At 45.5% G+C, this 26184-nt stretch overlaps 1 protein-coding gene across 7 annotated transcripts in view; it reads left to right on the top strand.

The window, feature by feature from the left end:
• mpp3b (MAGUK p55 scaffold protein 3b) overlaps positions 1 to 26184 on the top strand; it is a 56369-nt gene that overhangs the window by 15181 nt on the left and 15004 nt on the right. For all 7 annotated transcript variants that reach the window (XM_084134311.1, XM_084134309.1, XM_084134308.1 and 4 more), the window contains exons 5-11: positions 9013 to 9093; positions 9619 to 9756; positions 9929 to 10010; positions 19231 to 19316; positions 19433 to 19507; positions 19601 to 19797; positions 20067 to 20131. In XM_084134311.1, coding sequence (XP_083990437.1) covers positions 9013 to 9093; positions 9619 to 9756; positions 9929 to 10010; positions 19231 to 19316; positions 19433 to 19507; positions 19601 to 19797; positions 20067 to 20131 — 724 coding nt within the window. The remainder of the gene's footprint in view (positions 1 to 9012; positions 9094 to 9618; positions 9757 to 9928; positions 10011 to 19230; positions 19317 to 19432; positions 19508 to 19600; positions 19798 to 20066; positions 20132 to 26184) is intronic.

Below are 26184 nucleotides of genomic sequence, written 5' to 3'. Positions count from 1 at the left end.
TTTAAAATTTGTATGAATAAAAGCGCATCATATAATGTAACGCCAGTCAAAGGATGACAGAGAAAACGGATGCAGCATTAATTGCGTTAAATATTTACCACTGAGTCTTCTTTTCCCATTTCTACCAGTGATTCAACTTCCCGCGTCTACTACCTGCACAGATATCAACAGCGCAACTGGGTTGTAGGTTGCCAGGTTGAGCTCACAAATGGGTTGAAATTTGTATGTGTTGATTGTGTGAGTAGGGTGCGTTTCATACAAGATCTGGCAACTGGACAACCTTGGAATAATATTGATGTGATTATTCATATAACGAGGTTTGGACCATACAAATTACGGGAGTTTCACGGGAGAAATAACAAAACAGGAGGGGGGCGGGAGATGGGTGTGAAATACGGGGAGAGTCCCGGGGAAAATGGGAGTGTTGACAGGTATAGCCAGCTCTGCCTAATTGTCTCATCTTTTTCTGCACATAGGCCTATGACTTGAGAAGCAAGCATGAGCGGCTCTCTAAAGTCTTACATGAATTCATATGAGAATTTTTTTTTTTGGTCTAGGGTTGCATCTTTGCTAAAGATCTTGTAGTTTGTGCATGTTATCAGCGTTGTGTAGTATGAGCTGCTAAGACAAGAAGTTGACAAGAAAATTTGTGTTAGTGTGAGCACCACGGCAACTCATGTAGTCTCATAGTTCTGTACTGTGAGCTTGCCTTTAGTGTGATTCCTTTGAATAAGTGCGAACGCTGCCATCCAAACACTGGTGCGCACCAAACAAGCGGACAAAGACTGCTGAAAATATGGGTTTCTGGGCATTTTCACACTGACAGTTTAGTTAGGCCCATGCACAGTTCGCATGAATAATTGGTAATGTGAAAGCTGTCTGTTAGGACCAAACTCAAGGCAGGAAGTTTGTTGCAAACAACCACAGCAAACGTGCCCAGTGTAAAAACGTCCTTGGTCTGCTTCCAAACCAACTTTGGTGCGGTTCGGATGAAATATGAACGCAACACGGATCAAAGACGTAAACGAACCAAAAACAGGAAGCCGAGACCCTAAAAAGGATGGAATGCTCACGCATAGGCCTACCTAATTTTCTCGTCATGATCGTGATGTTGCCATCAGAGTTCAGTACAGGCATCAGAACCGCGTCTCCTCGCGGCAGTATGGTGACCGGGAGGGGTACATGTTCGGTTCACTTAGTTTTGTCGTGGCCACAACATATTATCGTGGGAACGTGATATGTTGTTGCCACGAGATATTAATTCGTGGGAACGTCATATTAATTCGTGGAAACGTGATAATAAATCGTGGCCACGAGATCATTTTGTTGAGGTAACACATCATTATGTCGTGATATTCATTATGTCGTGACTTCATATTTTGAGAGAACGACATCTATTTCTCGTGGCCACGAGTTATGTTGAGGGTACCACACCGGCCAATACTGTAACCATATACATGAATGAAATACTCGGGTCACAAATAAAGTCCCGTTTAAGGCAATAAACAAAAACAAATTATGAGAAACTTAAATGAACAAATAACAAAGTAAATTATGAACGGGGTAAAAGGAGGAGAAGATTCGGTTCCCACATCATGTTATAAAACTGGTAGCCACGAGAAACAGATGTCGTTCCCTCAACATATGATCTCCTGCCCACGACTTAATATCACGTTCTGTTTCATTCTTACTGACCACCAGAGGCAGTGTAAACACTATGGATTATCGCAGCGCCAGCTAGATAGGTCGAGAGAATATACCAACAAAGTCACGTGGCGTGACGTATGCTGAGCCCTTCTGCCCGTTGTGTTTGGGTGTTCAACATCTGCGTGATGCTCTCACGGACTCGTGCATGCACTGCAGCCTTTTGCCTATGTCGGAACGACGGCTCCGTCTTGCCGAGTTAGACCCTAATTCAACAGTGAAACTTGGGCAGTTATATGTAGCCCCTTCGCACACTCGGAAGCGCAGGGCGTCGGCGGCAGCTGGTGCTCCCCTCCCATCTAAGAAGGCCAAATCGCGAGGTGATGAACAGTCACATGTTGAAAAAAGTTCACTTTCTATGATGGTGTTGGCACTTTCTTCAGAGATGGCAGAGCTGAAACGCCTGCTTCACTCGCTTCAGCCTGTCATATCTGCTACACCTGTGAAGATGACACAGGAGGATGAGAATGTTCAGAATCAGGGAGCTGGGGAAGAGTCTCTTGATTCCCCTTGTTTTTCTCATCGTTCAGAGTTTGATGTGCTTTCTACAAGTGCTTCAGATTCCTTTTTTCACGATCATGGGGTTACTATGGATGTTGCTGCACAACCATCACCTCAGGCTGTTTTCACTGGTTACCCAGCAGCGGAGGGGTCTAGTGGGGGGTCAGTTCAGTCATCTGGACAAGCTCAGTCCTCCTCCGATGATACTTTGGCTGTGCTTCGAATGGCAGTTGCTCGTCTAGGACTTGATGAGTCACCTGTCCAATCTGCCCAAACAAATGTGTTTTTCAGACAGACCACAGCTGCAACTTCTTTTGCCATGCAACCATGTAAGGATTTTGTGGCTGAATTCTCAAATGCTCTCACTGGTTCTGGTCAGCCTAAGCGGCGCTCAAAGATTGCTCGAACGCTAGCATCTATGGCTGAAGCAGATTCTATCGGGGTGGGTCGTGCTCCGGAAATAGAGCAGCCTGTGGCAGCTTTGGTGGTGTCTCCTGATGAGGCTCTATGAGGGAATGTGCGATGTCCCAGTGCGCAATGCGGTCATACAGATTCCTTGCTAAAAAAGGCATATGAGTCTGTTGCCTACATTACTCAAGCAGAAAACACAATCTGCCAGTTACTTCTTGCTGCCACCAGTACGCTGGAACCTGCAAATGCGGATCCCTCTATTTCACAATTTCTGCAAACTGCTCTGTTGGCAACAGGCCATGTGACCCGCGAGCTGGGTAGTCTTACAGCCACGCTTCTGGCAGCCCGCCGCCAAGTGTGGCTTGCCCAAGCACGACTGCCGGAGGACTGTAAGAAAACCTTGAGAGATCTTCCATTAATTCCCGGGCATCTTTTTGGTCCATATGTTCCGGTACTGTTGGAAAAGAGGGTAAAGCTGTCTGAAGCCACTCGTCAACTGACACAGGTGCAGCGCAGCGGTTCAGACCCGACATCACTATGCCACATCGGAGCAACGTTTCCGCCGGCACGCTACACCTCAGTCACAGCCCCCTCAAAGACCTCGTGTTCCTGAAGATGCGAGAGTTTTTCACCCACCTCATCGACAGTTTCCAGGAGGACCCCGTCAGCATCCCCCCGCGAACACAAAAAATCGCACACATAAAGCCTGAGACAGTCAGGCCGGCGGTCGATCGTTTTTCAATAGATCAACTGGAGTACTGGAGATCCAACACAGCAGACCCCTGGGTGTTGGCGACTCTGAGCAGGGGATATACTCTACAGTTTCGACGCCGGCCTCCCAGATTTTCAAGAATTGTTCCTACGATTGTCAGAGACGCGGTTCGCGCAGTGGCTCTCTCTCTGGAAATTTGTTCACTGTTAGAGAAGGGAGCCATAGAAAAAGTTCATCCCCTCGTTCAGGGAGACGGGTTCTATTCGACATATTTTCTTGTTCCGAAGAAGGACGGTGGTTTCCGCCCAATTCTTGATTTGAGGCTTCTGAATTTGTTCCTGAAGGTCCTTCCTTTTCGAATGCTGCGCACAGCCGATGTTCTTCGGTCTGTGACTGCAGACGATTGGTTTGTAAGTGTCGACCTGAATGATGCATACTTTCATGTTTCAATTGCTGTACATCACAGAAAGTTTATGCGTTTCAGTTTCCTGAATCAAGCTTACCAGTTCAAAGTGCTACCCTTCGGCCTTTCCCTTGCTCCTCGCGTCTTCACAAGGTGTGTGAGCGCAGCTCTCCTCTTTGGATGAGAGGTATGCGTATTCTTCCTTATTTGGACGACTGGCTTCTCTGTGCCCCAACACAGCAGCAGGCTATACAAGACTCCAGACTGCTTTTGAGACATACGCAGAAGCTGGGGTTTTCCGTGAACAAGAAAAAGAGCCGTCTGATTCCATCACAGACCACTACGTTCATAGGAATGACCCTGAATTCCTGTCTCCCTGTCTCAGGAACGTGTGACGAACATTCTGCAACTTTTGGCTCGCTTTCGCCCGGGGGTGTCTTTGCAGTACGAGGTGGTCCTACGACTGATAGGGATGTTAACAGCGGCTACAGTGGTGATCCCCCTGGGTTTACTCCACCTCAGACCACTCCAGTTATGGAACAACAGTTTGCGGCTAGATCCCACCAGGCATCGCCATCGACTGGTTATAATTTCTCACCGTTGCATATGTGTGTTGAGGCGGTGGAGACAGTTAGAGTTTCTGAAGGCAGGAGTGCCTCTGGGTGTTGTTCCCAACGTGGAATCGGAGGGGTATTTGCGGGCGCTGGACATCGATCCAGGCCACAGAACATATCAACCTGCTGGAACTAAGGGCAGTGTTCTTGGCTCTAAAGTAATTCATGCCGGTTCTGGCAGGCCGCCACGTTCTCGTTCGGTCCGACAATACCTCAACAGTGTTCCATCTGAACCACCAGGGCGGCACGAGATCCCGCAGGTCTCTACGGCTGACTCACGAGATCCTGACATGGTGTCAGCCACGACTCGCTTCACTGAGGGCAGCTCATATTCCAGGAGCGTGCAACCAGACAGCGGATGCTCTTTCCAGGGATCAAGTACATCCATGGGAATGGAGGCTTCATCCAGATGTAGTGCAGGAGATCTGGCTACGATTTGGAAGAGCAGAGGTGGATCTTTTTGCTTCAGAGATGACCACCCACTGTCGATTATGGTTCGCAAGGACAGAAGTGTCCAGCCCCCTGGGCCAGGATGCGTTCTCTCACGAATGGCCGAACTGCCTGCTATATGCGTTTCCACCTATCCTTCTGTTATGGGAGACGTTGCACAGGATCTCCCCGTGCAAACACAGAGTGTTACTTGTGGCACCACGGTGGCCAGCCAGACCATGGTTTCCTTTGTTGCTGAGACTTCTGACAGGAAATCCATGGAAGCTTCCCCCCAGTAAGGACCTCCTCTCCCAGCTGGAGGCCAGTGTCTGGCACCCGGACCCGGCTCGTCTGCAGCTTTGGGTCTGGCCATTGGGCTAAATCCTTCCCTGGAGCGTTGTGACCCTGCTGTTATTCACACCATCTCTAATGCTAGGGCTTCTTCCACACGACAGATTTATGCTTCCCGTTGGAAGCTTTTTTCTGCATGGTGTGAGGAACAGGGGCTCGATCCTGCAACATGTGACATTCCGAGTATCTTAAGCTTTCTTCAACGTTTACTGGAGGAAGGAAAAGCAGCTTCCACGTTGAAAGTGTACGTAGCTGCGATTTCTGCATATCATGTTCCAGTTGGTGGCTCTTCTCTTGGCTCTCACAGTCTTGTCTGCAGTTTTCTGAAGGGCGCGCGCCATCTGAACCCTGCTCAGAATCCTCATTTTCCTGTGTGGGATTTGTCACTCGTGCTTGCATTCCTGTGCTCACCCCAGTTTGAGCCCTTGCAAAGCATTGACATTAAATGGTTGTCCTTAAAGACTTCTTTTTTGTTAGCTATTGCTACTGCGAAACGAGTCAGTGAGTTGCACGCGCTGTCTGTTAGCGAACTGTGCTTGCGCTTTTTACCGGATGACTCCGGGGTGGTTCTACGACCCAATCCTTCTTTTCTTCCGAAGGTCCTTCTTCCTCAGTTCATAAATCAGCACATTGAACTGGCCTCTTTTCAGACTTCTTCAGGGTCTGATTCAAGTGCCCAACTTTTGTGTCCTGTTCGTGCCTTGAAGTGTTATGTGAACTCTACTGTTCAATTTAGACAGTCAGACCAGTTATTTGTCTGCTATGATGGTGTGAAGAAAGGTGCTCTAGTGTTGAAGCAGAGGTTGTCGAACTGGATAGTAGAGACCATTACGCTGGCTTACAAGGCAGCAGGGAGACTACTGCCCTGGGGACTAACTTGCCATTCCACTAGGGCCATCTCATCTTTATGGGCTGTTTTTAGAGGAGTTTCCCTGGTGGATATCTGCACTGCTGCTACCTGGGCTTCTCCATGCACGTTTGCCCGGTTTTATAAGGTCAACTTTGCTGCTCATCATGACGTTAGTTCTGCGGTTCTTCTGGAGCAGCCTTAATTTCATCAGGTGGGTGGCATTCCTCACGACTATGTTGGCATGTGTCATCCATAGTGTTTACACTGCCTCTGGCGGTCAGTAAGAATGAAATAGAACGCTAGTTACGCATGTAACTGTGGTTCTGTGAATTCTGGATGACCGCCAGAGTTCTCAGTCACTCGGAATGCGCGAGAAAGGCGTACCGAGGTAGAGTGCTGAGCTACTGTAGCCTATAAACCTCCAGGGCTCAGCATACGTCACGCCACGTGACTTTGTTGCTATATTCTCTCGACCTATCCAGCTGGCGCTGCGATAATCCATAGAGTTTGCACTACCTCATCCAGAATTCACAGAACCACAGTTACATGCGTAACTAGCGTTCCCACGAGTTTATATGTTGTGGCCACGACAAAACTAAATGAACCGAACATGTCCCCTTCCCAGTCACCATACAGCAGATCTTCTCTTGTGTGTGATGGAGGGATCCCTGTCGGTGTTTTTGACTAACTTCACACATTTTATAAGCTCTTCACATTTTAGAAGTTCTCAGCTGGTCAAAATACCATCATATGTGGGCTATGCACATAAAACGAGTGCATTTAGCCCAGCACACTTAATATGTTGAGGGAACGACATCCGTTTCTCGTGGCCATGACTTTATATGTTCAGGGAACGACATCCGTTTCTCGTGGCTTCCAGTTTTATAACATGTGAGAACCGAATCTTCACACGCAATACGGGCTCCTCCTTTTACCCTGGTCATAATTTACTTTGTTATTTGTTTCTCATATTTAAGTATTTAAGTTTCTCATAATTTATTTTTGTTTATTGCCTTAAACGGGACTTTATTTGTGACCCGAGTATTTCATTCAAGCCAGCAATATCCGACGAAAAAGCCCATAGAGACAGAGCGTATTTAGGCCACGCCCACACCGGGGGGGAAAACAATCCAACCGTCTCCATTTACTTTGCATTGCGAGAGGCTGCCTCCTTGTCATTTCTGACTTATAACAAAAAACAAAACAATGTCGAAAAGCTGCTATGTGACAAGGTGTACAGCAAACAAGCTAAAAAAAAAGCCAGAAATAAGTTTTTATAATCTGTCGACCTCAAAAAACAAGCATTTAAGGACACAAAAGTGGACACAGGCAATTGAAACAGAGCGCAAGGTGTCATATTGATTGACATATGAGAACTACGTCCACTGGAGCAGGGAACGTAATCGGCGACAGTATAGCTTAGCTTACAAAAATATAATATATAAAACTGACATTTGGATATTTGACTTACCAGTGACAAAATGTTTACTGCATTTTTTAGTGCATACTGAGTGTCAGGATCCCAATTTACCCATTCGTTCCAGCCTGTACCCACTTTTGTGTCCTTAAAAGCTTGTTTTTTGGGGTCGACAGATTATAAAAACTTATTTCTGGGTTTTTTAGCTTGTTTGCTGTACACCTTGTCACACAGCAGCTTTTAGGCATTTTTCTGTCTTTTGTTACATGGAGGCAGCCTCTCGCAATGCAAAGTCAATGGAGACGGTTGGATTACCCCCCCCCCCCCCCCCCCAAAGAGACCGCACTATATCTTTATATGACATTTCTAATTCAAAGTAAAATGTTATCATCAGTTATCTCCATCTCCGACTGCTGTATACGGTTACAGTTTTGACTGGTGTGGTACCCTCAACATAACTCGTGGCCACGAGAAATGGATGTCGTTCTCTCAAAATATGAAGTCGTGCATGGCCACGAGAAAAATATATGGTCAACATATGATCTCGAGGCCACGACTTTACATCGTGTGACCACGACATGATGTCGTTACCTCAACAATTTGTTATCACGTTCCCAAGACTTAATATGACCTTCCCACGAATTAATATCTTATGGCAACAACATAATATCACGTTCCCATGAGTTTATATGTTGTGGCCACGACAAAACTAAGTGAACCGAACATGTCCCCTCCCAGTCACCGTAGAAACGAACCAGGCAAACCGAACTACAAGTGTGAACTCACCCTAAAATGCATGTTTGAGCTGTTTTAACTGAAAGCAACTTGCACTGACATAATTATCTTAAAATATGTCACTGCCATTGTTTTGTCTCATGATGCACGCCAGTTATGTTTTTTTTTTTTTTTTAAGGCACGTTTATAAAAGCTACTTAAATGTCTGAATTTAACTAAGGCTTAATCCTGGTTTAATCTAAGACCTGTCTGTGAAACCAGGTCAAAGAGATCGTAAAACTGAAAATGTTTACATTTGAATTGAGCGGTTTAGTCCAAAATTTCTGAAGAGACACGATCGCTTTATATGATGAACAGATTTAATTTAGGCTTTAATTCACATGAATAAAAGCCTAAATTAAATCAATAAATTCCATTTCTTTAGTCAGATCGGAAGGCAAATGTGCCTATATCCATGGCAGTCGGAGAATCTGCACGCCACAAATAGTTACAATGCAGTTAAAAATAAATGAGAAGTGTTGTGGAAAACAATACCTCAAATTTTCCGATTCACAAACACAAATGGAAAAACAATTGAACTGGGCTATGTATCACCTGTTTATGAAGTTGACTAGCATACACAGCACGAGCAGCCGTGCAGCAGACGTGTTTTCTTGCCTTTTTTTTTCGCGGTAGGCTACATCTTTTTATGTCATCATTATGTCAGCTGCTAAAATGAGGCACAGAAAAAAACTGGTTGCTTTTATTTTTATACTGGGATAAATCTGGGATGGCAGATGGGGTGGCAATGCTTTTTTTAGTGTGGCAGCCCGGTAGATCCGCCCCTGAATTGTTGTCAGGTTTTGGCATTTTTGATTACACTAGTCTTGTGGTTTGCACTGACAGGTCGCAGAGGAGCTACAGAACGGGCCACTGGAAGACGATGAGAGAGAGCTATTAACACTTCTTACCACTCCACATGTGAAGGTGTGAAAGTCACTTGTGCCTTCTGTAGAGATTTCCCTAACTGTGTGTATATGTGTCTTTTTGGTGAATCATCTCATCTCTAAATACAATTTATGATATTTTTAGAAATAAGGTCATATGTATATAAACAGTTCCTCCTTTAAATCCATTTGAAAGCCTCAACATCGGTATGCAGATTCTGTTACATATATGAGGCTGACACAATAATTCCTGTTAAATCGGTATTTAAAATAATCTTGGCCTAATTAAACTTAATTCATTGTAATTTTATTGTGTGCAGCATGACAAAATAAAATCAGATTTGCATTTTACAACATTCTAATTGGACTCTATCATTTCCTTCATGTGCCCCAGGCATCGGTTTCCTCTATTTTCTCTCTTTTTTTATTACTACTCTAAGTCAATCCATCTCTGTCTGCATATTAATTATCTCTCCCTTTTACACACATGCACATTCTTTTTCCTCAGCACTAGTGGATCATCCTGTTAACTTTTGTTATGATTATTCTCTCCATGACCCATCAGGCAGTGCTAACAGTACATGACACGGTTGCACAGAAGAATTTTGAGCCTGTGCTCCCCCCTCTACCAGATGATCTAGACGATGAACTGGAGGAAGAATCAGTGAAGATTGTGCGTTTGGTGAAGAACAAGGAGCCTCTTGTGAGTTTCAGAAAAAAAAAAAAGTAGTACTTTATGCATCAGAACAGGTTACATAAAATGTATTTTACAATGGTGGAGCTTTTTTGTCTATAAAATGGCTATTCTGTCCACCATCATCAAGACATACGAAATATAGTCTTATATAACTTTTGCAATCGATTGTGTCTCTTAGGGTGCGACCATCCGCAGGGACGAGGTAACTGGAGCAGTGGTGGTTGCTAGGATCATGAGGGGCGGGGCTGCAGACCGCAGTGGTGAGTGACAGCCTGGTCCCTCCCCTTCTCAGAATAAATTTTTTTTACCCTTGCCAACTGTGTGTTTTTACACTGTGGCCAGAAAACTATCTCAGCAGATTTGATGTAATATAATCTGTAATGACGCAATCAGGGACCATCTAAGTCAAAAACTGTTCAATCTGTTAAACCATGACAGACAACTCAATTTTCAATGGAGAGATAAAGTGAGGGAATTGAATAACCATTTATTCAATTGTTATGCAAAGAATTTACTGAGAATCTCTCCTATTAGAAATAAGAAATGATTTAAAAAAATACAAATCGAATGAAATGAAAATTAGATGTCAGCAACCAAGGAGACTGTAATCACAGCAGAATCATTATTTTCTTGATATTAATAGCATTCATAGCGGATTTTTCTGATCACAAGCAAAATATTGACTAAAATCCATGAGATTATGATTTGCTTTGGGATTACAGATTATACTGAACATATACAGAGCAGATTTCATGGTTGCCATGGAAAATCTGCTGAAATGTGATGTGTGCAAAGTTGTCCTATTGAATAAATCTGTTAGAATGCATGCAATGAAAAACAAAAAAACAAGATTGAGAAATATTTGTAGATAATATGTTTTTCTATACAGTGGGGTCCAAAAATCTGAGACTAATCTGAGATTTTTATTTAATCCTGAAAATAAATAGACAGTTTTAGGATTTACCAAAAAAAAGTTTCAAACAAAGAAATGTTAAAATATATAGGCTACCTATTGTAATTTTGTACTATTTATTTGAATTATTATGAATTATAAAGATAATATATAGTTTATAAAGTATATAATAATGTATAGTATAATGTTATGAAGATCATTTATTATGTAAACTTTAGTATTAAAGGGACACCTCACCACTGGCCACTGGCAAACTTGGCTGCTTATACAGTAGAAAGGCGAGGGAAAAAAATGAAAAAGGTGCTTCCTGACTAGAGAAAATGGAGAAGAAAGGCTGTTGTCTTCCCTTTTGCCAAATCGGTAGAAAAAGGTCAATATCCATAATGCACTGGGCATGTTGCCGACCATGGCCACTCCCACCAGTCTAATAGGATATGTTTACCACCACAGTCAAATACAGCCTTGCTTTAGTAGGAAATACTTCTTAGCCATTTTTTTGTCATTATGGTGTGAACTTGTGTTGTTCCTGGGTGCAAGAATTCAAAGAGTAAACGTTTAGTGCGAGTGAGTTACTTTCTGTTCCCAGTGAAGAATCCGCCGCAGAGATAATGTTCTGTCAGTTCCGCTCAACCCCCCAAGCAAAACGCTGTTGCATACTGGTTAGAAACCGAGATAAAGTTGGCTTGACGTTTGATATTTGTCAGAGATTGAGCCTCGGAAATCTTCAGTAGATTGTTAACGATTAAGCATAATGACAAGAACATGCCGTGTTCTTTTTTTTATTTTTATTTTTATAGGTTTTAAGGTTTTAGGTCTTGAGCACTTGCAACTGATATGTTGCAGCATAGGGACCATCTTTAAAGTATAAAACAAAGAGCATAAACACACAATTATTCCAACCAAATGTTTCACTCTTGAAAAAAGCTAGCAAATAGTGCACAAAGACACTTGAAACATGCACACAAATACACACAACTCTTACATGCTAACATGATAACATAACTTTAAAAAAAGTGGTACAAATAATAGTGTTCCCTTTCATATACAGTTCACTTCGCATTGCATCAGAGAATCTTCTCTGATCGTTATGGGAAAACTCAGTTTTTTCCAAATACAGAAGCCTGATTGGTTCTTGCCTGTGAATTTCACAGACAAATGGCCTTTCCCAGCTCGCACTAAACGGCTATCTAGTCAGATTTCCTCGACTGAAGCGCGAAGATTCATCTCCTTGCTGACTCTGATGCAGCGCCATGAATGTGGCTTATGCAGTGCTACCCTGCATTCCAGGTACATTGTACATTGAGCACTCCAGCCAATTCAGGCAATCAGAGCAGCTTTTTGTGTGCTTCGGAGGCCACTCTAAGGGGCTGCCAGCTATGAAGCAGAGACTGTCCCATTGGATAGTGGACGCGATAACGCTAACCTACAAGTCCCTGATCTTGCAGTGCCCCATAGGAGTGAGGGCCCACTCCACCAGAGAGATGGCCTCCTCTTGGGCGTGGTCTAGTGGAATATCCATGGCTGACATCTGTGCGGCAGCCGGCTGATCATCGCAGTCCACATTTATCAGGTTCTACAGCCTAGACGTACTGGCCCTTTAGGCACAAGTCTTGTTGGCCTAGATCAGGCTCCACCCTCAAGGGTTTTTCTAGACTTGCCATACCCTCAGACTCCGGTCAGTAGAGATGCGCGGATCAGCTCCAACAAGTCAAGTCAAGTCATCTTCATTTATATAGCGCTTTTAACAATGTAGATTGTTTCAAAGCAGCTTTACAGAGATAAACGTATAATTTAAGGTAACAGAGATTGTTTTGGCTTTATAGCGGTTCTTTAATAAAGTTATTTTCCAGCTAAAGTTAGTTTTGATTGATTCGCTTCCGTCACAATGATTATTTGTTATTAAATTAGCGGCCGCCAAAACGACACCATTCTCTCTACACAGACTTTAAACGTGAACCTGTGATAAACGCTGATGGCGTTCACATGCGCATTAAGAATTGGTTCTATAGTTATGTGCGTTTGAATATATGTGCACAGGTTTGTAATTCTCTACAAACCAAGCCTAAACAAAGTACTGGTCTTTCCTTATAAATTTTGATACAGAATTTTATTTTATTTTGTCACTTCGGGGTAGGTACGCAAAACGAATTTCCAGAAAACGCTTTATCTGTAGAGTGGTAAAGGGATCCTCCATAGGGAGAGACTAGTTGGCACTTCAGCACTGCGTTGTCATCGGGTCCAGGCGAAGGTCCTTCGTCAGATCTGGATACGGCCTGGATCCGGCAGGCTGCGGGAAAACCTCGGGATAAACAAAGACACTAAAATTAGCGTAGATGCCATTCTTCTTATGATGTAACGAGTACATCAGGATTTATGGGAAGTGTTCCCGGTTCCGGCTGACCTAATCTATGCAGCCTAACATTGAATTATAGAAGTCTATAATGTATTATGTGAATGCTAGGTCAAAGAGATGTGTCTTTAATCTTGCTTTGAACTGACAGAGTGTGTCTGCTTCCCAGACAATGTTAGGAAGACTGTTCCAAAGTTTTGGTGCTAAATAGGAAAAGGATCTACCACCAGCAGTCGATTTTGATATTCTAGGTATTATCAACTGGCCGGAATTTTGAGATCGCAATAGACGTGAAGGACTATAATGTGTTAAGAGCTCGCTTAAGTACTGCGGAGTTAAACCATTTAGTGCTTTGTAAGTAATCAGCAATATTTTAAAATTTATACAATGTTTAATAGGGAGCCAATGCAGCGTTGACAGAACTGGGCTAATATGGTCATACTTCCTGGTTCTGGTAAGAACTCGAGCTGCTGCGTTTTGGACCAGCTGTAGTTTGTTTATTAAGCGTGCAGGGCAACCACCCAGTAGAGCATTACAATAATCTAGCCTTGAGGTCATGAACGTATTAACTAATTGTTCCGCATTTGTCAATGAGAGCATATGGCGTAATTTAGATATATTTTTAAGATGGAAAAATGCGGTTTTACAGATACTAGACACGTGACTTTCAAATGAAAGATTGGTATCAAAGAGCACACCCAGGTTCCTAACCGACGACGAAGACTTAACAGAGCAGTCATCAAGTGTTAGACAGTATTCTAGATTATTACGTGAGGAAGTTTTTTGTCCAATAATTAGAATCTCTGTTTTTTCAGAATTTAGAAGTAGGAAATTACTAGTCATCCAATTTTTTATATCAGCTATGCATTCCGTTAATTTTGTGAATTGGTAAGTTTCGTTAGGTTTTGAAGAAATATACAGCTGAGTATCGTCGGCATAACAGTGAAAGCTAATTCCATGTTTCCTAATGATATCTCCTAATGGTAGCATGTACAGAGTGAACAGCAACTAGTACTGAGCCTTGTGGTATGCCATACTGAACTTGTGATCGATGAGACATCTCTTCATTTACTGCTACAAACTGATAACGGTCAGATAAGTATGATTTAAACCATGCTAGTGCAATTCCACTAATGCCAACATAGTTTTCTAGTCTATTTAAAAGAATGTTGTGGTCAATGGTGTCAAATGCAGCACTAAGATCAAGTAACACTAATAGAGAGATACAACCACGATCGGATGATAAGAGCAAATCATTTGTGACTCTAACGAGAGCTTTCTCGGTACTATGGTACGGTCTAAATCCTGACTGGAAATCCTTGCAGATATCATTTCTTTCAAGAAAGGAACACAGTTGTGAGGATACTGCTTTTTCTAATATCTTTGACAGAAAAGGCAGAATTTCCAAGATCGACCTGTAATTGACTAATTCTGTAGGATCAAGTTGCGTTTTTTTAACAAACGGTTTAATCATAGCCAGCTTAAATTTTTTTGGTACGTATCCTAGAGACAAAGACGAATTAATGATATTAAGAAGAGGATCTATGACCTCTGGGAGCATCTCTTTCAGTAGCTTAGTCGGAATAGGGTCTAACATACATGTTGTCGATTTAGATGAATTAACGAGTTTGCAAAATTCTTCCTTTCCTATAGCAATGAATGAATTTTTCCTTAGGGACACTACAGTGCACTGCCTGATGTGATACTGTAGTAGACGGTTGCATAGTTATAATTTTGTCCCTGATATTATCAATCTTATAAGTGAAGAAGTTCATAAAGTCATTACTGCTGTGTTGCTTGGAAACTTCTGGGCTTGAAGCTTTCTTTTTCGTTAGTTTAGCCACCGTCTCAAATAAATACCTAGGATTATGTTTATTTTCTTCTAATAGGGTTGAAAAATAAGCAGATCTAGCAGTTTGTAAAGCCTCTCTGTAAGTAATCGAGCTCTCCTTCCATGAAATCCGAAATACCTCTAATTTTGTTTTCTTCCAGTTGCGCTCCATTTTTCTGGCTGCTCTCTTAAGGGCCCGAGTGTGCTCGTTGTACCACGGTGTTGGATATTTTCTTTAATCTTCTTTAAGCGCAACAGAGCAACTGTGTCTAAAGTGCTGGAAAAGAGAGAGTTAAAAGTTTCTGTTGCAATATCGAGTTCTTCTAAGCTATCTGGGATGCTGAGATGATGAAACTGATTAGGAAGATTATTGATAAAGCAATCTTTAGTGGCAGAAGTGATAGGTCTAACATATTTGTAACATGGAGTCGGCTTTGCAGCCTTGGCTAAATGTAATTTACACAAGACTAGATAATGATCTGAGATGTCATCGCTCTGCTGCAGAATTTCAACGGCATCAACATCTATTCCATGTGATAATATTAGATCTAGAGTATGATTACGACAATGAGTAGGTCCTGACACGTGTTGTCTAACTCCAATTGAGTTTACAATGTCTTTAAATGCCATACCCAATGCATATTTTTCATTATCTTTGTGTATATTAAAATCACCAACAATTAGTACTTTATCTGCAGTCAATATTAATTCTGATAGAAAGTCCGCAAATTCTTTGATAAAATCTTTATGGTGCCCTGGTGGCCTGTATACAGTAGCCAGCACAAATCTCAAACGTGATTTATCGTTTACACTATAATTTTTTACATTAAGCACCAACACTTCAAAAGAAGTATATTTAAAACTTGATTTCTCAGTAGTTTTGAAAATATTACTATAAATTACAGCAACACCTCCCCCTTTGTGTTCATGTTTATAACAGTAATTTTGTCGGGTTGACTCATTTAAAGTAATGTAATCGTTTGGTTTTAGCCAGGTTTCTGTCAAACACAGCATATCTAGGTTATTAACTGAAATCATATCATTAACAATGAGTGCTTTTGGAGTAAGGGATCGAATATTCAGCAACCCAAGCTTTAGCATTTGCTCATCTGTATTACAGCTGTTTTTTATTTGTTGAACATCAATTCAATTTTTACCCTTAGATGGGTTTGGACATTTTTGGATTTCCAAATTCGGGGAACAGACACAGTCTCTATATGATGATATCTAGGTGAAAGTGGCTCTATGTGATGGGATTTATCTGACCTTGGTGACGCGAGGCCGCTAGCAGACGGTCGGTTTAGCCAGTCTGTCTGCTTCTTGACCTGAGGCCCAATTTGTCATTTTTTATCTCTAAGACTATGAGCCAAATTACTAGAGAGAAGGGCAGCACCATCCCAGGAGGGATGAATACCATCTCTTTTCAACAGGTCAGGTTTGCCCCAAAAACTTTTCCAATTGTCTATGAATTCTATATTATTTTGCGGAGCAAATTACAGTGCTTGACATCGTACTTGCGAGTTCACACACCTCTTTAATATTAATTTTGGTGATCTCCGACTGGCGGAGTCGAACATCATTAGTGCCGACGTGAATAATGATCTTAGAGAATTTACGATTAGCATTAGCCAGCACTGTTAAATTTGCTTTGATGTCAGGCCCTCTGGCTCCCGGCAAACATGTGACTATGGTGGCTGGTGTCTCTATTTTCACATTCCGTGTGACCGAATCACCAATTACTAGGGCACAATCAACAGAATTCTCAGTGGGTGTTTCACTGAGCGGGGCAAATCGATTTGTTATGGTAATCGGAACGGAAGAGTGTTTTTTTGATCCGCGACTAGAGCGATCCCTCACTGTCACCCATTTGCCTTGCTGCATGGGCTCTACTTCAGCCAGAACCGAGTCATGTAAAGAGTTCACTATGCTAGGTGCATCCAAAGCAGTATCTAAAGCTCTAGCTTCTGAAATCTTCTCCGTCAGCCTAACTGTCTCCTTGCATTTATCACATATAAATCCTATATTGCTGACAGAGAAGGCTACGCTAAACATGTGACATGAGGTGCAGGTGACAATAACAGGACAAGACATTACTTACCATGTTTGTTGACTGATTCTTACTCACCTGAGCTTTTTATGAACTCAAAGGCGGGGGCGCGTGCAAGAAAAAAATAAAAATAAAATAAATAACTGAGCGCACGGGTGGCGCGTTAACAGGCTAGCGAATTACTAGCGTGTTGTGCTAGTAGTGACGGAAGCTAGCGATGTCAGGTTAATCTGAGATGTTGGGTAAGCTGTATTTAGTAGTAAACAACTAGAAATTGTAGTAAATGATGGTTCAAAACAAAGAAATACGAGGCTAAGACGGAGCTTACAGCACTGAAGCAAACAAACTCACAGCAGGCAGCGAGGCAGACAGGAGCAATCGATCAGATAGCATCGATCAGATAGCAAAAACAAATCATCCACCCGCCACCCACTCCCACCAATAATTTTCTCTGATTTAGACATCCGCACCCGATGGTCAAATTACAATTATTCTTATGTGTTAGGCGTGATGATAAATGGATGCTCACCTTCAACAGCAGACTATGCAACGCTAGAGAGCTGATGCGCGCATCTCTAATTGTAACATAATACACTGAGGAATGCTGCTTTTAAATTAACATTTATTTAAAACAAAATTTATTTGACAATTTAATTTTCTTAATGGCATAAACACACTCCCTTGAAACTTAAACTGGAATGTCACTGTTTCTCTCACACACACACACACACAAACATGTTCACTGTTCAGCCCAGTTAATGGCTCGATATACAGTAGGCTAATTTATTAGCACTATCTGTTCGAAATACATATTTATATTATATAACTACTGCAACTTTTTTTAACAAAGTCTTTGCTTCTAAAGCCTACCGATATACAACAAAAACGGGTGTCAACTCAGCCTAAATGCAAACTGTTAATGGCCTAGTCTTACTTAGACTTTTTCTTTGCACTGTGCAAAAACAGAATTGCATCTACTGTGCCAAGGATTGAGGCGATTCCACCTCGTCTTTATATTGCGGCCTGCTGCACTAAATGAGTGTTCGCTCACAGCGCTTGTTGCAGGAATGCACAAGATTCTTATAGCAAGGCTCATAGTAGGGATGCTCATAGCAGCTGTAGGGATTATGTTTTAAACATGCTCATATTTTAGAGAATGTAGTTAATATTTACATTATTAATGATATCATATCCACCCGCGACCCATCCGCAATTAATCAGAATGTTATTTGTATTACTTGACCCACCCTATCCGCGGATGGCCATTCAGTGCGACCTATATAGGCAGTTGGCCCCGTCCATTCTGGTGAGCTGAAAGGCCAATGTCTGTGAAATTCACAGACGTGAACCAATCAGGCTGCAGTATTCAGAGATGACGGAGTTTCCCCATAGCGATCAGAGAAGATTCTCTGATGCAATGGTGTTCCCATATCTCAGGGAACCGATGTTACATGAGTAGCTTGAACATTATTAATAATAACTTACATTTTGGGTTAAACACATAATATTACATTTGTGTACAATTCAATCACAAAACCAAAGGGTGTGTCTTACCACTAGATCTACAAATAACTACTTTCAGTTGGATTTACTTTCATAAGTGATGCAGGAAAAATGCTATTGATATTTAAATGTGCTAATAAATCTATGTAAAATACATCTAAAACCCTAATGGGTGTGTCTTGTTACTGGTTCCTAGATGAACCACCATTTAGATGTTGGTTTTATTCACAGAACTAAAACACAACACTTACTATTGAAATGCAACAATTGAGAAAAAGCTTCCAAAGCAGTAAAGAGTTCCAAAACGCTAAAGAGTTTTACGTTCTAACTTTTAATAAATTCATGCCGTTTTCTCTCAACTTCTAATAGTGTGTCTTGTTATTTGGACCTTGAGAAACATTTCCATGCATGCAGGTATTTCTCTCATTTGTAATTCAGGATAAATGCTATTGAATTAAATTCCAACCTGTTAATAAATTCATTCAAGTTTTCCATCCGACTGTCTGTGGGCGGGGATATAAAAATGCGGAAATATAATGTGTAGTTTTAACGAAAGCCCTGGAGTTGTCAAAAGTCTTTTGCTAAAAAAATAAACAAGAATTTTTTGGTTCAGGTAACACGGAATACGAGTAAACATTGTTCATTTACATATACTACCGACATTGTAACAATACAAAGATTGTAACAATACAAAGCAGCTGAAAATCGGTTACACTTTAAATTAAAGTTACACTTTAAATGAGAAAAGAACGTGAAATAAGTGTTAAGTATCAGACCTTCGGATCCCACTGTATTTTAAATGCACCATGGTGACTCTTGACTGAATTCTCCTTCAGGTCTGGTGCATGTTGGAGACGAGTTGAGAGAGGTCAATGGAAATCTCATTATACACAAACGTCCTGAGGAGATCAGCCAGATTCTGGTGTGTTCACTATTCCTCTGTTGTTTTACAAAAGCTGAGTCATTCCCTTAAGATTCCTTATCTGAAAAGGCACTTGCGTGATTTATTGTCCTTGATTATTGTTTGTCGGGCTGCAGTCTCAGTCTCAGGGCTCGATCACTCTGAAGATTATCCCTGCCATTAAGGAGGAGGACAGATTCAGTGAGAGTAAGGTAAATATAATCACTTTATTTGAAAGTCATAGGACAGAATAAATAGCAGCTGCTGCAGGTAATGTATGCAGTGTTATGTTATGACTCTTTAAGGTTTATTTAAGAGCCCTGTTTGATTACACGCCATATGAAGACAAGGCCACACCCTGCCAGGAGGCAGGACTGCCTTTCACATGTGGGGACATCCTGCAGGTGGTGAGCCAGGACGACCCAACGTGGTGGCAGGCCAAAAGAGTGGGAGACAGCAACCTGCGTGCCGGCCTTGTTCCTTCAAGACAGTTCCAGGAGAGGTACACAACAAAAATCATGTCAACAGTTGGTCAATTTTATAATCAGATTAGCCTCCTCCTGCAAAGTTTAATGTGGTACCTCATATGTGTGTATAATTATTTTTATTTATTTTTTTGGATTAAATGCTTCAGAGAAATTCATTAAAACCACAGTTGATTTATTTTGAATAAATATTTGAGGACACACACTCTCACATTCTGCCGCTATGATTCTTCTAAGATAAACTTTCTTATTGTAATTATATCTTGTCTCTTTCCTAACTTTGCAGACGACTGTTGTATAGGATGAAAATGGGAACACACCAGAGCCCTAAATCACCTAGAGCAACACCATGTAAGTTCTCAGAAACTACTACTGGGTAGCTTAGAGAAATAAGGTACCTACTAATTAACTAGATGTGAATTGCTTGTAAACTTTAAAACAAAATTTCTGAAAATGAGACAGATATTCAGAAGCCAGGTGGAAGTCTTGCATCTTTTTTGAGGTGTGCTGACTAAACCCTCAGAGAAAATGTGAAAGCGTACCTGTCAAAGCCAAATGGAGAAGAACGCTGGTATATTCAGATTAATTCTTTATTTTTTTAATCCCTTCCTGTTAAATTACCCAGGAAATCGTCTCGGTTACGTATGTAACCCTCGTTCCCTGAGTAGGGAACGGAGACGTTACGTCGGATGACGACGAATGGGGTTTCGCTTAGAAAGCCTATCATCTTCGAGTATATAAAACGAGCCAATGGCAAAGAAATGCCATGGGTCTGTGGAATTTGCATAGCGTATCTCCGCCCCCCCCCGTGGGGGTATATAAGGAAGTGCGCTGGCAACATGCAGATATGTCTTCGCTGAGGAGCCGAGACTGAACTCAGGCGTTCCAGCGGTACAGCGGAAGTGGCAGGGAGACGTAACGTCTCCGTTCCCTACTCAGGTAACGAGGGTTACATACGTAACCGAGACGTTCCCTTTCGTAGTCACTCCGAGTTACGTCGGATGACGACGAATGGGGTTCCCAGTGTAATCACGCCACCTCTCGACTGTCTTCCAGTGCCCTGCGTAAGTCTGAGCTCCCTGTCGTGAGACTAGCACGGACGAAGGAGTCCTACTTAACACAGGGATACCAAGGTACACTGGGAAGCATATCTCAGTGGAAATATGCAATTATGCCCAGCCCGAAGGGGGGGACTTGAAATACACATATGACCCCGGGGGGCTGCATATGGAGTATCACTGGGGTGTCCAGCCGCAGGTGGAATATTTCAACCCCAGGGGTGGCAAGGTGGCTTGCCGAGGGAAAGACACATGCTCAGAGAGGCTTACAGTGGAATACACATGTGGGGGTCACCCAGAGGGGGAACCATGCACATTGAAGCACCTAGCCAAGCGCGAAAGCTGCCAGTGGCATAACTCTGGCGTTGACGTCGTCAGTGCTGGAGGAGACTCAGGGCTTATTAGGCTCACCTGAGAAGAATATCGCACGTATCCCGTCCGTGGAGAGGAATGGCGAGCAAGCGAAGACACCTGAGCAGAATCTCTTACCGGTTAGTTGAAGCGAGTACATGAGAAGAAACTGGCTCTACTCGGAGATTGTAAAATCTCGCGAACGTGTTAGGTGTCGCCCAGCCTGCAGCTCTGCAGATGTCTGTTAGCGAGGCGCCATGCGCTAGAGCCCAAGAGGATGCCACACTCCGAGTGGAGTGGGCTGTCACACCAAGGGGGCATGGTCGACCTTGCTGCTGGTATGCCAAAGCAATGGCGTCCACTATCCAGTGAGACAACCTTTGCTTGGAGAGAGCCTTTCCCTTCAGCTTCCCACCATGACAGACAAAGAGCTGGTCTGAGGTCCTGAAACACTGCGTTCTGTCTACGTAAGCACGGAGGGCGCGTACTGGACAGAGCAGTGCCAAGGCTGGGTCTGCCTCCTCCAAGGGCAGCGCTTGCAGGTTCACCACCTGATCTCGAAAGGGAGTGGTGGGAACCTTGGGCACATATCCAGGCCGGGGTCTCAGGATCACGTGAGAGTTAGCCGGTCCGAATTCCAGGCACGCTTCGTCAACCGAAAATGCCTGCAGGTCCCCTACCCTCTTGATGGAGGCCAATGCAACCAGGAGCGCTGTCTTCATTGACAGGAACTTAAGCTCCACTGATTGCAGAGGCTCAAAGGGAGCACTCTGCAGGGCAGTTAGAACCACTGAGAGGTCCCAAGAGGGTACGAGGGGAGGACGAGGAGGATTCAGTCTCCTGGCTCCCCTCAGGAACCTGACGATCAGGTCGTGCTTTCCCAAAGACTTACCATCAACTGCGTCGTGATGTGCGGCAATGGCGGCAACATACACTTTCAGGGTGGAGGGAGACAGCCTTCGCTCCAACCCTTCTTGCAGGAAGGAAAGCACGACACTGATGGGGCATTTCGTGGGTTCTAGATTTTTAGAAGAACACCAGTTGACGAAGAGGTTCCACTTCAACGCATAGGCATGTCTCGTGGACGACGCTCTAGCGGAAGTGATGGTAGCCACCACCGCTGGTGGTAGGGTACTCAAACCTGCCTCGTCCCGTCCAGGAGCCACACGTGGAGGTTCCAAAGATCGGGACGAGGGTGCCATAAGGTGCCCCGTCCCTGAGAAAGCAGGTCCTTCCTCAGAGGAATTGGCCAGGGAGGTGCTGTCGCGAGGAGTACTAGTTCTGAGAACCAGGTGCGGTTGGGCCAATACGGGGCAACCAAAACTACCTGCTCCTCGTCCTCCCTGATCTTGCGCAGACTTTGCGCAGGCTCACTGGGGGAAACGCATACTTGCGGAGGCCCCGCGGCCAGCTGTGCGCCAGTGCATCCGTGCCGAGCGTGCCCTCGGTGAGGGAATAAAACAGGCCGCAGTGGGACAAGTCGTGGGAGACAAACAGGTCTACCTGTGCGTCCCCGAACTGATCCCAAATCAGCTGAACCGTCTGGGGATGGAGTCGCCAATCTCCAGCGAGAGGCCGAAGCCGAGACAGCTCGTCGGCCGCCTGGTTCAGGTCTCCCGGGATATAAATGGCTCGAAGCGACCTCATATGCTTCTGACTCCATATAAGGAGGTGGCGGGCGAGTTGTGACATACGGCGAGAGCGCAGACCACCTTGACGGTTGATGTACGCTACAGTCGCGGTATTGTCCGACCGGACTAGTACGTGTTGACCCCTGAGCAATGCCCGGAAGCGGTGCAGGGCAAGACGTACAGCCAACAACTCGAGGCAATTGACATGCCAAAGGCGCTGGGGTCCTGTCCAGGATCCCGCGGCAGCATGTCCATTGCACATGGCGCCCCAGCCCGTGGTGGAGGCATCTGTTGATACAACAACATGCCTGGACACTCGTTCCAAGGGCACTCCGGCCCGAAGAAAACTGAGGTTCGACCACGGGGTGAAGGTCTGACAGCTCGTAAGCTGTGCGCACATGGCGACCGAGTCGATCTCCATACCGAGAAAAGAGATCCTCTGCACGGGGCAGAGTTTGCTCTTCTCCCAGTTGACCCGAAGGCCCAGACGAGCTAGATGCCGGAGCACAAGGTCCCTGTGTTCGCAAACCTGGTCTCGAGAGTGAGCTAGGATCAGCCAGTCGTCGAGATAGTTCAGGATGCGAACCCCGTGTTCTCGTAGGGGAACAAGAGCTGCCTCGACGACCTTCGTGAAGACGCGAGGAGACAGGGCTAGCCCGAAAGGGAGAACCGCGTACTGGTATGCCTGCCCCTCGAAAGCAAACCGTAGAAACGGTCTGTGTCGAGGAAGAATGGAGACATGAAAGTAGGCGTCCTTCAGGTCGATCGCTGCAAACCAATCCTGCGGCCGTATGCACTCGAAAATGCGTTTGGCCGTGAGCATCTTGAACGGCATCCTGTGAAGGCAGCGGTTCAAGACGCGCAAGTCGAGGATTGGTCGTAACCCACCGGATTTCTTCGGTACAATGAAGTAAGGGCTGTAAAAGCCGGACCTCATTTCGGCTGGAGGGACAGTCTCGATCGCACCCTTCGTCAGTAAGGTAGCGACCTCCGCTCTCATAACCGGGGCATTGCCACCGACCATAGTGAAGCGGACTCCCCTGAAGCGGGGAGGAGACCGCGCGAACTGAATCGCGTAGCCGAGCCTGATGGTCCTCGCGACCCAGCGGGACAGCCTGGGAAGCTCTAACCAGGCTTCCAGGAACTGTACCAGCGGGGTCATGCGGACCACAGACGTACCCTCGGTGGTGCAGCGAGGCGGAATGACCGGCCCAGGCGTGGGTGGCATAGCGGCCTGGTGCGGGGGCACGGTCATTAGCCGCGTCCTGCCAGAGGAGGCCAGGGGAGGACCAGCGTCCCACGGGGGCGTGCTCTGGCAGGGAACTGGCGACAGAGGGGGACGAGAGTGGCGAGGCTCGTGAGCGGCGCGCACTGTCATCCGGACACTCTGTGTGCTCAGAGATGGGGAAGTGAGTTCTTTCTTTAACCACATTAGGGTGCTGCCCGTCGTGGGACGCAGCGGGGTGGGGAAAACCAAGGATTCTCCCCCGGCCCTCCACCGGGGGAAGGAGCGGCCCTGCTACCGTCTCCTGGGAAGAACTCAACGCCATCTCTGAGCAGCCCGTCTCAGGAGCGCCGCTTGGCTTGGCGTTTAGCGGGGCACGGGGCGGGAGAGGGCTGTGGCGCCTTCCTACGACGTCCTCCACGACGCGACCCGGATGGAGGCTGCTGCTGGGGCCGTGCGGGAGGGGCGGGAGCCGTAGGAGGGCGCCCTCGGCGGCGAGCAGTCTGAGGCACCTGAGCCGACGGCTGGGTGGAGGCAGCAGCTGGCCGTCGGGGCAGGACGTGTTTGAGAGCCTCAGTCTGCTTCTGGGCGGTCGAGAACTGCTGGGCAAAGTCCTCAACCGCCCCGCCGAAGAGGCCAGCCTGGGATATGGGAGTGTCGAGGAACCGGGTCCGCTCGGCCTCACGCATATCGGCCAGGTTGAGCCACAGATGTCTCTCCTGGACCACGCAAGTGGACATCACCTGACCCAGGGAGCGTGCGGTCACCTTCGTTGCTCGGAGAGCAAGGTCGGTGGTGGCACGCAGCTCATCAAAGAGTCCTGGGTCAGTCCTCCCCTCGTGCATGTCACGCAACATCTGGGCCTGGTAGACCTGGAGTGTCGCCATGGCATGCAGTGAGGAGGCCGCCAGCCCCGCAGCTCTATAGGCCTTAGCCACAAGTGTGGAGGAGAACCTATAGGCCTTGGAGGGGTGCTTAGGGTCGCCGCGAGAAGACGCACTCTGAGGACACAGTTGCATCGCAACAGAGCGCTCAACCCGGGGAACCCCAGTGTACCCTTTGGCGGCCGCCTGATCGAGAGGAGGCAAGGCAGAGGAGGTCGCCGAGCGATCACGGGAAGACAAGGGTGCCTTCCAGGACCTCGTGACCTCCTCATGCACGTCCGGGAAAAAAGGCATTGGGGTCACGCGCTGACGAGGATCAGCGGCGGCACCCAAAAACCAATCGTCCAGCCGCGAGCGCACCGGACCAGGTGGCGGGGACCACTCAAGCCCGATGGCCGCGGCTGCCCGGGAAAGCATGGCCGTCATCTCAGGATCAGACTCGGGCAATGCTGGGACACCCGAAGGTGGCAGCACAGCCGAATCCTCACTTCCCAAGGACTCCTGCCCACCTTGTGATGCAGCGATCGACATCACATCTTCCTCTGGAGCGCCAAATGAGACCGGCGGCAAGTCAGAGGACTGTACAGCGGGCTCATTTGAAACGCTCGCGGGTTGCACGGCGCTAGAGGACAGTGTGGAGCGTGGAATGGTCGGCGCTTTGTTCCACACCGTAACCCTCAGGTCACCCTGGCCGCCAGCCGAAGTACTAGCTCTCGCGGAGCCAGTAGATCGGGGTGCGGATGAGGGGACTCTACCATGAAGGTCATTGAGTCTAGACCGCAACCGTGCGATGGGCATGTTCCCGCAATGGGAACATGACTCATCCACAAACGCTGCCTTAGCGTGCTCAATACCCAGGCACACAAGACAGCGATTGTGCCCATCAGAGTCAGAAATGAGAAGACCGCAACCAGAAGTGCACGGGCGAGGCATCTTTAAAAAGACGTGCCGCGTGCAAGCTCTTTTAGAAAGGAGATTTCTCCGCAAATGCTGAAGCGACCAGGGAGAGAACACACAAACACTGGCAAATCACTGCACAGATAAGCAGGGAATGTGCACTCGCTGGAACTCGCTGTCACACCAACACTTGGAGAGAGGCTCGTTCGAAGAGAAGAGATGAATCTCAGGATTGGCTTGTGGAGTGAAGTACATCAACTTGGCTCCGAAGCGACAACATATCTGCATGTTGCCAGCGCACTTCCTTATATACCCCCACGGGGGGGCGGAGATACGCTATGCAAATTCCGCAGACCCA

This window comes from Abramis brama, assembly GCF_963993115.1.
Source record: "Abramis brama genome assembly, chromosome: 14".
Taxonomy (NCBI): Eukaryota; Metazoa; Chordata; class Actinopteri; order Cypriniformes; family Leuciscidae; genus Abramis; species Abramis brama.
The sequence above is the reverse complement of the archived record's forward strand: the minus strand, read 5'-3'. Positions and strand labels throughout refer to the sequence as shown.